A 13,531-nucleotide genomic window follows, 5' to 3' on the forward strand; every position below is an offset into this window, starting at 1 on the left:
CTCCTGTTTCTGTGATGGATCTGAAACCTACAACTGTGGATCACAGTATTTTGTCCCAGCAACAGAAAACAAAACGAAGACAAGCAATTACCGGTTTTTGACATGCAAGCTCTTGTCTTACTTATGTCTATGTAAGAAAGTCTGCCTTGCGCTTTAAATGATAACACATTTACTAGTGTGTCCTTACATCTGAAATAGCAGGTCCCCTGGCAAGGTTCCTGATTGCTATCTTCACTTTACCCACATGCAGCTAAGGTGAGTTTGCAGAGACCTCCTTGGAGGGTTAGACGGTGAGGATGCCTGGAAATTATAACTGTCCTAATACAATGACATCCTCAGGACACCAAAGCGGACCATGAAGTCTCCAGACACAGTGCATGTGCCGTTGGCTGTGAGACAATCTTACATACAACATACCTTTCTAATTTTATAAATGTTTTAAGGTTTCTCAGAATTGAATAATCATACAAACCTAAGATTTTGTGAGTATCACTGCCTGGAAACAATTTTAAGAAAAAAATAAGAAACATTAGTTTAGAGAAAATAATTTGTATGTAGGAGTGTGGGTGATATGTGCTGAGTTGAGAGCATAACGTTCCTAAGTTGAGGTCCTAATGCCTTGTAGCATCTAGAATGTGACTTATCTGGAGGTACAGTAACATTAAAGGAGGTTGTTATGGTGAACACTTAACTGTGTTCAGTGTTCTAAGAAGAGATGAATAATAGCACACAGATACATTTAGAGGGAGGCTCTGTAAAGACACAGAAAGAAGATGTCAACGGGAGGGAACTCGAGCCATAAAAGCCCTGGTGCCACCTGTTCACCAGCTTGCAGGCTACATACAGGATTGCAAGGTAGTAACTTTGTTGTTGAAGCCACAGTCTGCGGCGTTTTATTATAGCAGCCCCAGCAAACCAACGCAACAGGCAAAGTACAGTCCTGGAGAAAGTTGAGGTGCTACCCAAGGGACTGGCAAAGACCTGGGCTTCGGCAGTTTCCCATCCTTCCAGTTTCTAGATGCCAGAAATTGGAGTCTAAGCGCCCTTGCCATAACAGAGGCCAGAACACTGAAGTCTGTGTCTCAAGTGAACCCGGGAGGTAACTGCAATCCTGAGGGTGGACTGTCAGGGCCCTGCTTCCCTGCCAGTTCAGACTTTAAGAACCACAGGGTAGGGCGTGTTTCCCATTTTGTGTATGGAGAAATAGAACCTTTGATTAGGCCAGTGACATCCACCACAAAAAACCAGAGTCAGTCAACTCGGCGCCCAGAACTCATAGGCTAAGTCCCGCCTTCAGCTGCTGGCACAGCAACTGGCAGAGAGTAGCGGCTTGGAGGATGCTCCTCCCTCCCTTCTCTCCCGCCCTCCTAGAACGCTTGTTTCCCAGGAAGGGGAGGAGTTCTTCCTGGCGCGGATGCCACCGTCGCCACGGCAACGCCGCTTTACTGGGCCCAACGGATTAAGGGGCCTGGGGCTGCAGGCGGCCGCGTGGCCTCGTGGGCAGCGCTAGCAGCATGGACAGTCTGTACGTGGAGGAGGTGGCCGCCTCCCTGGTCAGGGAGTTTCTTAGCAGAAAGGTAATGTCTGGACACTCCGAAACCCACTAGTATCTTCTTAAGTTGGGGGGCAACCAGTGGTTTCCATTAGCATCTTTGCACCTTCGAGGGTGGGGGGAGCATTCCATGCCTTCTGTTCGCCTCAGAGATTTCCCCAAGAGCGCCCCTTTCTCGGGACAAGGAAACTACATTTCCCAGAAGCCAGCCCTCCCTAATGCAAGGGCACGTCCACAAAGCCAGGCCTGCGCTTGCTTGGCTGCCCTCCCCTGGTCCCCTCTGTCACAGCAGTGCCAGATTGGCAAGGGTGTCCAGGGCGGAGCAAGTTCTCCCAGCCAGGAGCACAGGACATGTCTGTAGAAAAGAACTTTCTAAAGGAAAGTTCTGGACAGGCAGTCCTTTTGATCATTTTAATCAATGATGGAAATTCTAGCTGCTGAATGAGCTTTTGTGGGGGGAATTATGTAAATTCTCTTACTGCCAGAAGAGTTTTCAAAGTGTTTACAAGTTAGGGAGGCTCTTGAGTCCCCCATGGGGGTCTAGGAGAGGAAGGCACTTCCTAGACTCCAGGAGTCCCACACTGGCTTGTAGTTTACACAAAGGGGCTGAGGACTATACACTAGGGATCTGTGCTTCCACATGATGTCATATTGAGCTGGCCCAAGGGGCACTAATTTGAGATTGAAACATGCATGCGTGTGTGCGTGCGTATGTGTGAGTGTGTGTGTGTGTGTGTGTGTGTGTGTGTGTGTGTGTGTGTGTGTGTTTGCATGGAACAAAGGAAAAGGATTTGAGGTCAGATGGTGGAAGTTTAGGTATGTGCTATTAGTTTGAAATGTAAGTTTGACGTTACTACCTCATCTTCTCTCTAACGGGAACTTTTACAGTCCACTCATGTCTGATGAGTGAGCACTAGTGATGCCCAGGCAGCGCCTAGGTTCTCTTTAAACTCTCTGTGTAGCCCAGACTGTCTTTACACTCTCGATTCTCCTGCCTCTGACTCCTGTATTCGGAAGTACGGGGGCATACCAGCATGCACAGTTGTAATTACTTTCGTCACTGCTTCTGCTCTGGGACAGAGACCTTGTGATCACCACAGGCCTTTGCCACCCTGTGTGTACCTCCTAGATGGTGATTGATCTTCTCAAATGTCCCTAACCATCCTGGAAGATAAGTATACTTACAGTATTCCTTTTCATATCAGAGTGTTATGGGACAAGGCAGCAAAGAAACTTGCCCGAGGGTGAGCAGGCTGGACCTTGACGCCTCCTTGCCCTGGATACTTACATACAACACAGGTATTCAACTTTTCACTGGTTTTGCCACTTTATACCAGCTCTGACTGTACCTGTTCTGAAATGCCTGTGTGCTCTTTCAGAATGATTTTTATTTGGAAACATTGCAATGCACCTGGCTTTATTGCCTCTGCTTTGACTCTCTGTCACCGAGTCCTTGATGCAAGTTGGATGATCCGTGTTGTCATGCCCTGAGAGGCTGATCGCTGCTGCTTTTTAAGACTGGGTTAGATTTAGAAGTACCCGAGAGGCCTTCAATTCTTGAGTGCAATCCTGAGCCCTCACTGACAATCCTGAGGCCTCACAGCTTGGCCCTAGCTTCTCCTTCATGGTTCCCTTGATCGCTTCTGCCCTGTGACAAGGCCTGTTTCTCCCCAAGCACTTCTGGTCACTCCCATGATCAGAATTGATCAGGATTGTCCTTGGACTCACCTTGACACTTCTATTACAGTGGTCACATCTGCTTATTTCACCTTCTAGACAGAGACACCAAGCTGACCTCCCAACTAGGTAACACCTCAGAAACCATCTTCCTCCCATGGTTTATATCTAAAAGTACAAAGAGGGGTGTCTTTATTTACTACCTGTGCTGGCTAGTTTTATGTCAGTGTGACATAAGCTAAAGTAATCTGAGAGGAGGGGAACCTCAATTTAAAAAAAATGCCTCTATAAAATCAGGCTATAGGCAAGCCTCTAGGGCATTTTCTTGATTACTGATTGATGAGGGAGAGCCCAGTCCATAGTGGATAGTTCTATATGAATACAGGCTGTTGAGGCTGAGCAAGTCCCGAAGAGCAAGCCAGTAAGTTGCCCCCTTCCATGGATGCTCTGCATGGAAACTCCTGCCTCTGTGTTCTTGCCTTGTTTGAGTCCCTGTTCTGATTCCCTTCAGTGATATGGAAGTGTAAACCAAATTATGCCCCCCTCCCACCCCCAAGCTTCTTTGACTTTGGTGTTTCAGTAGAGCAGTAGAAACCCTAACTAATGTCACAGAGAGCCAGAACCATGGGCCGGGCAACTGCTTATGTTATTGTTGGTGGTATTTGGGGTGGATCTGAGACAGGGCCATCTTTGTATTACTCAGGTTCTTTTTAAGCTCTCTGTGTAGCCCAGACTGTCATTATACTCTTGATTCTCCTGCCTCTGACTCCTGTATTCGGAAGTACAGGGGCATACCAGCATGCACAGTTGTAATTACTTTTGTCATTGCTTCTGCTGTGGGACAGAGACCTTGTGATCACCACAGGCCTTTGCCACCCTGTGTGTACCTCCTAGATGGTGATTGATCTTCTCAAATGTCCCTAACCATCCTGGAAGATAAGTATACTTACAGTATTCCTTTTCATATCAGAGTGTTATAGGACAAGGAAGCAAAGAAACTTGCCCAAGGGTGAGCAGGCTGGACCTTGACGCCTCCTTGCCCTGGGAGCCCCATCTGGCACCCTTCCTGAAGGCTGTGTGTTACCCGGCTAGCACTCAGACCTATCTCCCCTTTAGCATTTCCAAACTCTACTTTCTAGCATGTGGTCTGCCCTCAGGAGACTCATGATGCCTCCTGGCCATTTCAGGGTTCATGGAAGTGACTTTTCTGGTGCCCCAGGCTCCTGTGTCTTTGGCTTCTCTCCTGCAGTGTGACATGGCTTCCATCTGTCTGCTACTTGTCTTTGCCATCCATGGTCAGGCCACAGGCCTGTCCTCCCTTTCCACCATCTGGGTTCCAGTGTTCCAGGTGTTCTCATTTCTCGATGATGTTCCTTCTCAGTCCCAAGCCGTTTTACAGTTACAGTCCTTTGTCCCCACCAGTGTCTCACAGTCCCAGCCCTGATGTAAGACCTTCTTGCCTCTTTCTCTCACTTCATTATAATTCCATGCTCTGCAATGGGCTTGGCTCTCTTGTCTTCTCACCTTTTGTTACACCCTCTCTGCTCTGGGGGAAAGTAAATTTGCCCTGCTTCATGCTCATACCACTGAGCTGAACTGGATTGCACAAAGATACCTCCTCGTTGATGGTTTCACCTTAAACCCATGGTCACTTAATGACGTGGTGCTTCCCAGGTGCAGGCCCACTAGCTGCCCCTCTGTAGCCTGTTTCCCTCTCAAATGCCGCATGACCTTCCCATCTCCGGCTTCCCATACATTCTCCCTCAGAGGACAGAGACAGTCTGGAAAAATGAGTGTCCCTCAGGCTCTTCCTTGCACTGCCCCCGCCTCCACCCCACTAACCCTCCAGGCCTGAGCCCCTCTGTATCATCATGCTCCAGGACATGACCCTCAGCATCCCCACTGTATGCGTGGTGGTCCTTTCTCTAATGGGGCATCCATGCAGCACATCTCAGCACTAAGGAAACTCAGCTTGGCCCCCAGTCTACTCTAGTCCCTGTCATCTTCCCTATGAAAGAGCTGTGGACACTAACCCTCAGTCCTTCTCACTTCTTACACATCCCAGTCCATGGACACCACTCTCATCACCATTACTTTGCCCTCCTCATTCCTCTGGCTCTGAAGTGTCCGCACTGTGGATTCTATCCTTCATCTGACTCCCACTACCTGTTCCGGCCATTTCTCCTCCTCCTCACACTGTGCTGGGTGCTTCTGTTTCCCCCAACAGCAAGTGCTGTGTAGCTCCTCAGCTCAAAGACGGTCTCTGCTCTTCCTTTTCCTCCCCATCCCCTCTTAAGGCATCTTCAACTGCTTTATGGCTTCTAGTGCTATCTAGAACATGGCGGTTCCAGAATGTCTTCTCTGGCTGGCCTCTCCCTGAGCTCCTCCTGCCTTCTTATCATCTGTGATATCTCCACTAACCTCTCTTTCGCATCCAGCATGTTCATGCTAGTGTTTCTTTTCACATTTCCAACACCAAATACACATTTTTCCTCTCTCCCGGCCATGTCTCCAACTCTTGAATGCCAGCTAGGTGTCCCACACTTGCAGCACTGCTCAGAGTTAGTACGGATCCCGTATTTTAGGGGCCCATTTCCTCTTTGTTCCCCTCCCATCCTGTCAGCTGTACTGTCAGAGCACAGAGAGAGTGGAATCATTTCTTAGGACGCCCGTGCTTGATGCTCTGCTTCAAGCTGCTCCTAGTTTTCATGTAGATTGTGTGACTCACCCAATAACCTTCTAAATGGTCACTGCTTAATACCTTGTCCCCACATCTGTTTTCACTTCAGCAGCCAAGTTCTTCAGTCTGGCATTCCTCCTTTTAACTTTTTCTGTTGACCTAATCCTCAGGCTCTGACTGCCCTTTCTGTTTATTTTCTATGTAGGTGTGTGTGTGTGTGTGTGTGTGTGTGTGTGTGTGTGTGCTTGCATGTGTGCGCACATGTGCGCACTCACTCGTGCACGAACGTGTTTATGTGCTCCCATGTGTCCATTGGTGCACATGTGTATTTGCCAGCATGTGTGCACAGGTGTGTGGAAGTTCTAGGTTGAGATCCATTGCTTGGTTCACCTTACATGTTGAGTCGGGTCTTTCACTTGACCGCAGAGCTCACCATCTTGGCTAGTTTAACTATCTAAGTTGTCCTGGGAATCCCCCACACCCTGTCTCTGCCTTCCAAGTGCTGAGATTGCAGGAGGGGCTCACACCCACCCAGGATTTATGTGGGTGCCAGAATCAGGACTGCAGTCTCCATACCTTGTTCACTTGCCATCATCTCCCTAGCCCCTGGGTGACCTGTCTGGCTGTACTCCTACCACTTTCTCCTGAAGCTCTGCAGACCCTGCTCTTGAAACTGCTGAAGGAATTTTTGTACTTTCTGTCCCTTGTACGGAGCACTATGTCCCCAGGTGCCCCCAGGGCCTGCTCTCTGACTCCCCTGATGTCTCTGTCACATGACCAAGGGATCACTTCCTGACTGTCTCTCCAGACCTCTCCTGGCCTTCTCTGTTTGTTTATCTGTATCTCCCCTCCCCGTTTATAGAACACATCAGCCTGGTTATCTTCTCCTCTTTAGTATGGAAGCTGGAGTTTAATCTGTTAACTCCTCTGCTCCAGTGTCTGGACCAGTGGACAGAGGAGCAAACCACAAGACAAGAGTGAGCACATGATAACCAGTACCAAGGAGCTAAAGGGGTCTGCAACCCTATAGGTGGAACAACAATATGAACTAACCAGTACACCCCCCCCCCCCCCCCAGAGCTTGTGTCTCTAGCTGCATATGTAGCAGAAGATGGCCTAGTTGGCCATCATTGGGAAGAGAGGCCCATTGGTCTTGCAAACTTTATATGCCTCAGTACAGGGGAACGCCAGGGCCAAGAAGTGGGAGTGGGGAAGGGAGGGGAGTGAGGAGGGAGGGTATGGGGGGACTTTTGGGATAGCATTGGAAATGTAAATGAAGAAAATACCTAATTAAAAAAAAGGAGGGGGGGCTGGTGAGATGGCTCAGTGGGTAAGAGCACCCTACTGCTCTTCCGAAGGTCCGGAGTTCAAATCCCAGCAACCACATGGTGGCTCACAACCACCCGTAAGGAGATCTGACTCCCTCTTCTGGAGTGTCTGAAGACAGCTACAGTGTACTTACATATAAATAAATAAATCTTAAAAAAAAAAAACAAGAAAAAAAAAAGAGTGAGCACATGGGTAATGCTCACTAAGCAGCTGCCTGTTACAGTCGTGCCCCACCTTCAGTCTCCTTGCTTTGTTCTATGGTGTACGCTTTTGCGATGGACAGAGTGTTCTGTCGCATGGCCTGCTTCCCTAGCATGCTAGCCTGCCTCCCTTCTTTACCTCCGTACCAAGAACAGAGGCTTGCATACCACGGGTGCAGGGCAAACCTTAGCTGAGTGAAAAGAGTGGGGCTCACTTCCACAGGGTGCCTGTAACTACCCCCACTGGTTTCTGGGTGATGATATGCTTCAGAGCCAGCTGGGGGAGCATGCATATTTTCTTTGTGTGTGTGTGTGTGTGTGTGTGTGTGTGTGTACTTCTATGTTAGATGCACTGAGACTTGGTGAATCTGAGGCAGGTAATTAGAGAATCATTATCATCTCTGGATGTTCCCTATCATGTTGGTTGGTGAAAATCAGGACAATTAAGGATGTAGAATGCAGGTAGTTGCTTTCAGACCTTCCTTCCTTTTCTCCAGTGTGCATGCGCATGTGGACAGACACAGACACAGACACACACAGACACAGACACACAGACAGACAGACAGACACGCACACACACACACACTTGTTTCTCTCATGCTTTTCCTTAAGACCCCATTCACTCTCTCTGGGTCAACACTGACTGTATCTTTTCCAAATTCACTTTTTCATGGCAGGCAATGAGTTTGGTCTTCTTTTCTTTTCCTTCCTTCCTTCCTCCCTCCCTCCCTCCCTCCCTCCCTCCCTCCCTCCCTCCCTCCCTCCCTCCCTCCCTCTCTCTCTCTCTCTCTCTCTCTTTCTTTCTTTCTTTCTCTGTTTCTAAGATTTGTTTATTTATTTCATGTCTATGAGTACACTGTAGTGTCTTCAGGCACACCAGAAGAGGGCATCTGATCCCACTACAGATGGTTGTGAGCCACCTTGTGGTTGCTGAGAATTGAACTCAGGGCCTCTGGAAGAGCAGTCAGTGCTCTTAACCACTGAGCCATCTCTCCAGCCCTTTTGGTCTTGTTTTCTAGCAGCTGGAGCCACTATAAAGTTCTGGGCACAAAGGCTGAGGGAAAAGTTGAGTCCTACCTAGATGACACTTGGGGTCTGGGATCCATCAGGAACAAGGGTAAGCCCTGGCCAGAAGGCCAGGGTTGAGACATCTTTGGAAAGCATTTGGTGATCTCAGTGTCCTGTGATGGGGGTGAAGCAGCTGTTGTGGCTGTTTTCAAATGTGAATGCCAAGCTCCTGGCCGGTGCAGGGGTCCTCCTGTTTACTGTAGTCTTGGGTGTTTAGGAAGGGGTAAGTAATGGCTAGTGACTTTCTGGTGCCCTGTCGGGGATTGTGCCCCAAACAGACTTCCTGGCTAGACTGATGTGGATCTCCACCATGTGACTTCAAACATCTTTCCTGGCTTCCTCGGCTGAAAAGTTAAGGGAACAATGGTTGGCCTTGTGACTGTAGTTTGGCTTTTATTTTTTTAAACGTCCGTTTATTTTTAAAGGTTCATCTTTCATAGCCCCAAGTCTAGGCCAAACACCGAGCCCCTGAGCCGGCTTACAGCAAGCTAGTTCCCGAATTTCATCGCTACCTATAAAATGAGCCCACAGGCTTAGCCTTAGCTGACCCCAGACCAAACTGATAATGCTGTCAAGCCAATGTTATATGAAATGAATTCTGAAGTCAGCTCTGGGCCCCCACCGTGGCCGTGTAAGGAAGGTTATGAGCCCAGTCCTAATGAGCCCCAGCAATCCTCTGTTTATACTGCGTCAGAGAAGGGAAGGTTTTCATTTAAAATGATGAACAGTGACTCAGACTTTCTTCCCTCAGGGTTTGAACAAGACATTTGTGACCATGGACCAGGAGCGCCCCCGCTGTGAGCTTAGCATCAACAGCAGAAATGATCTCCGCAAAGTTCTGCATCTGGAGTTTCTCTACAAGGAGAACAAGGTACTTGTCTTCTGAGGGGCAAGTCTGGTGGTGTCCTGGCGGCCAGGGCCTGGCAGCTAGGGCAGGAGGGTTGGGGGCTGGCCAAGATGACAAATCTCAGAGTGAACTAGGTTCAGCCTAGCATCCCTGAGTGTCCCCTGGCAAATGTGAGGTCACTTTGTCTCACAGTCTGGGCTGGTCATGCCTATTCTCTGGTAATTGTTCTCTATGCTCCCCTTTCCCACACAATGGTACTTTTAGTAAGACTGCTTAAGGATATATTATGCAGTGTACTCTCTCTCTCTCTCTCTCTCTCTCTCTATATATATATATATATATATATATATATATATATATATATATATGTTATACTAACATTGGCCATCTCCTGCCTGTGTAAGATCTCCCTTCTGTGGTTGTCTCTTTTGAATGTAGGTCAGCAGAGATGGAAGCTGGGTTTAGCATGCCCAGGGGTGTGGCAGTTGAGGAAACCGAGGGAACAGGTTTTCTTGAGGTATGGAGGTCCCTAGCCCCAGACTCGGAGCCCACCTGCTACTCTCACACTGCTCTGGAGGCTTCCTCTTCTACATCCTACGTTTGAAGTAGAGCATTTCGTCTCACTAGTGTCTGCCTCCCTCAGGCCCATGGGCTTTGTAGATGGGCAGAGACTGAATATCTTTTCACTGTTGTGTCCCCATATTTAATGAATCATCTAAAAGTGACAAGGGACAGTTCATGCAGAAGTCTGCTACAAGTGAGAGTATAAGGGAAGCCATGCTATACTGAGTAAAGTGCAGGATGTTCTGCCTTGGCCTTCTGGGCCAGCTTTTCCAGGCCCAGTACGAAAGCTCTGAAGCAACTGGTATGATCGGAGTTTGCCCCCCCCCAATCCCCTGGGAGATCTCTGAGCCAAAGTGGGTGTTTGACCTCTGACAGTTAATTATATGGGCTAGGGTGGAGAGTTCTCTTTCTTTTTTGTTTCATGAAACACAGTCTTATTCTGTAGCCAAGGCTGGCCGAAACTCACTGCATAGCTCAGGCTAGCCTCAAAGTGTGGCAGTTCTGCTTCAGTCTTCTGAGTCCTGAGATTACAAGTATGTTGGCTTCCAGGCCCAGCATTGTGGGGCTAGAGATTGATTTTCAAAAGAAGTCTTGGGGCTGGGGAGATGGCTTAGTGGTAAGAGTTTGATCTCCAGCAACCACAGCAAAAGCTCGTGTGACTCTGCCTTTCTGGCACATCAGCACTAGGGGCCAGGGACAGGAGGATTCTAGGGTTTTGCTGGCCAACCATCTTCCTGTGCAGTGAGAGACCTTGTCTCAAAGTAATACGGCAGAGAATGATAAAGGAAGCCATCTGGCATTCCTCTCTGGCCTCTGCATGCCTGTGAACATCTGTACACACACACACACACACACACACACACACACACACACACACACCACCACCGACTCCCACATCTAAAAAGAGATAAAATAAAGTGAGATTCTGACTGATTGAATGGGCATGTGCGAATGAGAACAGGACTATTTGAAATACCCAGAGAAACTTCCAGACCCCTTGACAACTAGCCTATTGCGTGTGGTGCGGCAGAGAGGACCCTGCGTCAGGCTGCCCTTTGTAAGCTAAGTGTTCCAGGTAGGTCTGCAGACCCCAGCCACTAGCCCTCGCTTACTCATCTCTGCTGCAGGCGCCCTGTGATCCCTTTGAGGAGGTTAGACCCTGGCAACCAAGTGAGGTCCCAGCAGAGGCTGAGGCAGCCCACAGCGCTTTTTCTTCTTGTCCTCCATCCTCTCATGTGTACAGTCCTGCATCAGGGATGCGCTGAGCCAGCAGCACTGTGCCCTTCAGTTGCTGGATTTGGAGGGAGGGGCACAGGCTGTGCATGTTAGGGAGGCTTCACAGACACTGGGACCTTTACCTGGAAACCCCAAAGAACCATTACTGTCCCTGATTTTCTATAAAACCACCTTTACCTAATTTCTCAGAAGCATATTCTCATTTAAGTTATTTTTATTTTTTTTACCACAGCATAGTCTCTCTAAAGTAATTATTATCTTTACAACTTAAGGTATCATCAGTCCTGAATCCCCGATTATTTGATGTAAACAAAGTTATTAGTCATGATAGAATGATTAGAGCCTATATTTTATATTTCTTTAAAAGATTTCTTTATTTTATGTATATGAGTACAGTGTCTTCAGACACACCAGAAGGAATCATCAGATCCCATTATAGATGGTTGTGAGCCACCATGTGGATGCTGGGAATTGAACTCAGGACCTTTGGAAGAGCAGTCAGTGCTCTTAACCTCTGAGCCATCTCTCCATCTCTGGAGCCTCTATTTTAAAACAGAGAATATTTATTAGCATCGGTTGCACTGTGCCCGGAGCACATATGACCCCAGGGAACCTCTGCAGTTCAGTGTGAATATTCCCAGTGGCTTGTTTTTCCTAACAGTTGTGTGATGGACGGGAATACCTACTGTTAGGGACCAGGAGTCACTGAAGGATGACTCCAGACTCAAATAGTATGCAAAGACAAAGACCGTTTATTCTGCAGAAGTTACCAGCATGCAGGTGTCAACCATTCATCAAAATGGCGGTGACCTGAGGGGCTCACAGGCCCCTTTTATGTAGGTCTAGGGGAATTTTCTAGAACGGTTAGGTAACCTCTAATATGATTGGTAGGAGCAAGGTAGTGACATCAGTACAAATTTGATTGGCTGCTATGTGGGTTCTATTATATTTGGTGAGACCTTGAAGAATTTTGGAAGCCAGCTCAGTTCTGGCCTTGTTATCTCCTCCAGCCAGGTGTCCCAGGAGCTCACTCAGCCCCACACTTATCCTCCCTAAGTCAGGGCTGCCATTGACTAAAGGCCATTGTCAGTGGATCCTTCTGGGGAGCCCAGTCCGCTTCCCGGGGAAGTGAAAATTCTCATTCGCAAGGTTTTTGGACGTCTCCCTATGTAAGACTGTGATTTGGGGAAACGGTGTTAGCTTTACCTCAAGGCTGTGTTCACTGTGAGCTTTGTGGTACAAGTACGAAAACTCACAGAGGTGTAATGTGGGCAACCCAGGATCCAGAGCCCCTCATAGAGAAAAGGCAAGAGAGTGGAGAATGGAGTCAATTTATATGTTTTCTTCAACTCACTTCATTGTAATCTTAATTTAGATCAAGACAAAAATAAAAATTTTTTTTGGTCTTATAAAAACTGAGTAAACAAACACATTATTCCTGATTTTAATTATCTGATAAGGCTGTGGAACTCAGTGTTGTCCACTGGCCATGATTCTTGGCAGGAGAGGACTGGCAGGGGAAGGGCTTGGCTCTTGCTGAGGGCTCAACACCAGGCCCCTCGACAGACCCTTGGCTGCTCTGACTCGGCAAGCACTGCACTCAAGGCCATGTCTCGACACAGCTCAGCAGGCCTGGGTGCTTGCAGATCCCAGCTCTTGGGGTGGGACTGACACATGGCCCAGATGCCTGAAGCCAGCCCCTGGGTCACTGCTTGGACAACTGGGTGTCTGTTCAGATTGGGCTAAGGGGTTTAGGAGAAATCAAAGCTCTAATTCTTGTTATTTGGGTTTAGTAAGTCTTAGCTGGTCATGTATTTAAAAACAAGAAACCCAAAACCAAGGAAAATACTACAGGCAAGGCTGTAAAACACTGATATTTATTCTGAAGAGTTTCCTTACATATTTTTTCTTTCTTTTTTTATGGTTGAGTCTGTCCCAGCTGACTCTATGCTTTTCCTTCTCTTCTCTTCTCTTCTCTTCTCTTCTCTTCTCTTCTCTTCTCTTCTCTTCTCTTCTCTTCTCTTCTCTTCTCTTCTCCCCTCCCCTCCCCTCCCCTCCCCTCCCCTCCCCTTCTCTCCTCCTCCCCCTCCCTCCCTCCCTCCCTCCCTCTCTCTCTCTCCCTTTCTTTCTTTCTTTCTTTCTTTCTTTCTTTCTTTCTTTCTTTCTTTCTTTCTTTCTTTCTTTCTTCCTTCCTTCCTTCCTTCCTTCCTTCCTTCCTTCCTTCCTTCCTTCCTTTCTTTCTTTCTTTCTTTCTTTCTTTCTTTCTTTCTTTCTTTCTTATAGAATAGCGTTTATTTAGGGCATGGGAGGAGTTAAGAGGGTAGTAGTAGCAGAGAAAGGGAGAGAGAGTAGAGAAGTAGAGGCCGGCTATGAACATG

The 13,531-nt window shown here is 47.9% G+C and overlaps 1 protein-coding gene across 7 annotated transcripts in view; it reads left to right on the forward strand.

Moving 5' to 3' along the window:
* Positions 1-1,357: 1,357 nt before the first annotated feature.
* Positions 1,358-13,531, forward strand: part of Mindy4 (MINDY lysine 48 deubiquitinase 4) — a 116,874-nt gene continuing 104,700 nt past the window's right edge. For 2 of the 7 annotated variants that reach the window (XR_003956214.1, XR_003956211.1), the window contains exons 1-2: positions 1,360-1,577; positions 9,258-9,377. Coding sequence is in view for 4 of the 7 variants with exons in the window: in XM_006506298.4 (XP_006506361.1) it covers positions 1,515-1,577; positions 9,258-9,377 (183 nt within the window). In the remaining 3 variants the exon portion in view is untranslated. Of the gene's footprint in view, positions 1,578-9,257; positions 9,378-13,531 lie in introns of all 7 variants that reach the window. The other 5 variants (NM_001142781.1, NM_177883.4, XM_006506298.4 and 2 more) reach the window with 4 other exon arrangements.

The sequence above is a fragment of the Mus musculus genome, chromosome 6 (assembly GCF_000001635.26).
Source record: "Mus musculus strain C57BL/6J chromosome 6, GRCm38.p6 C57BL/6J".
NCBI lineage: Eukaryota > Metazoa > Chordata > Mammalia > Rodentia > Muridae > Mus > Mus musculus.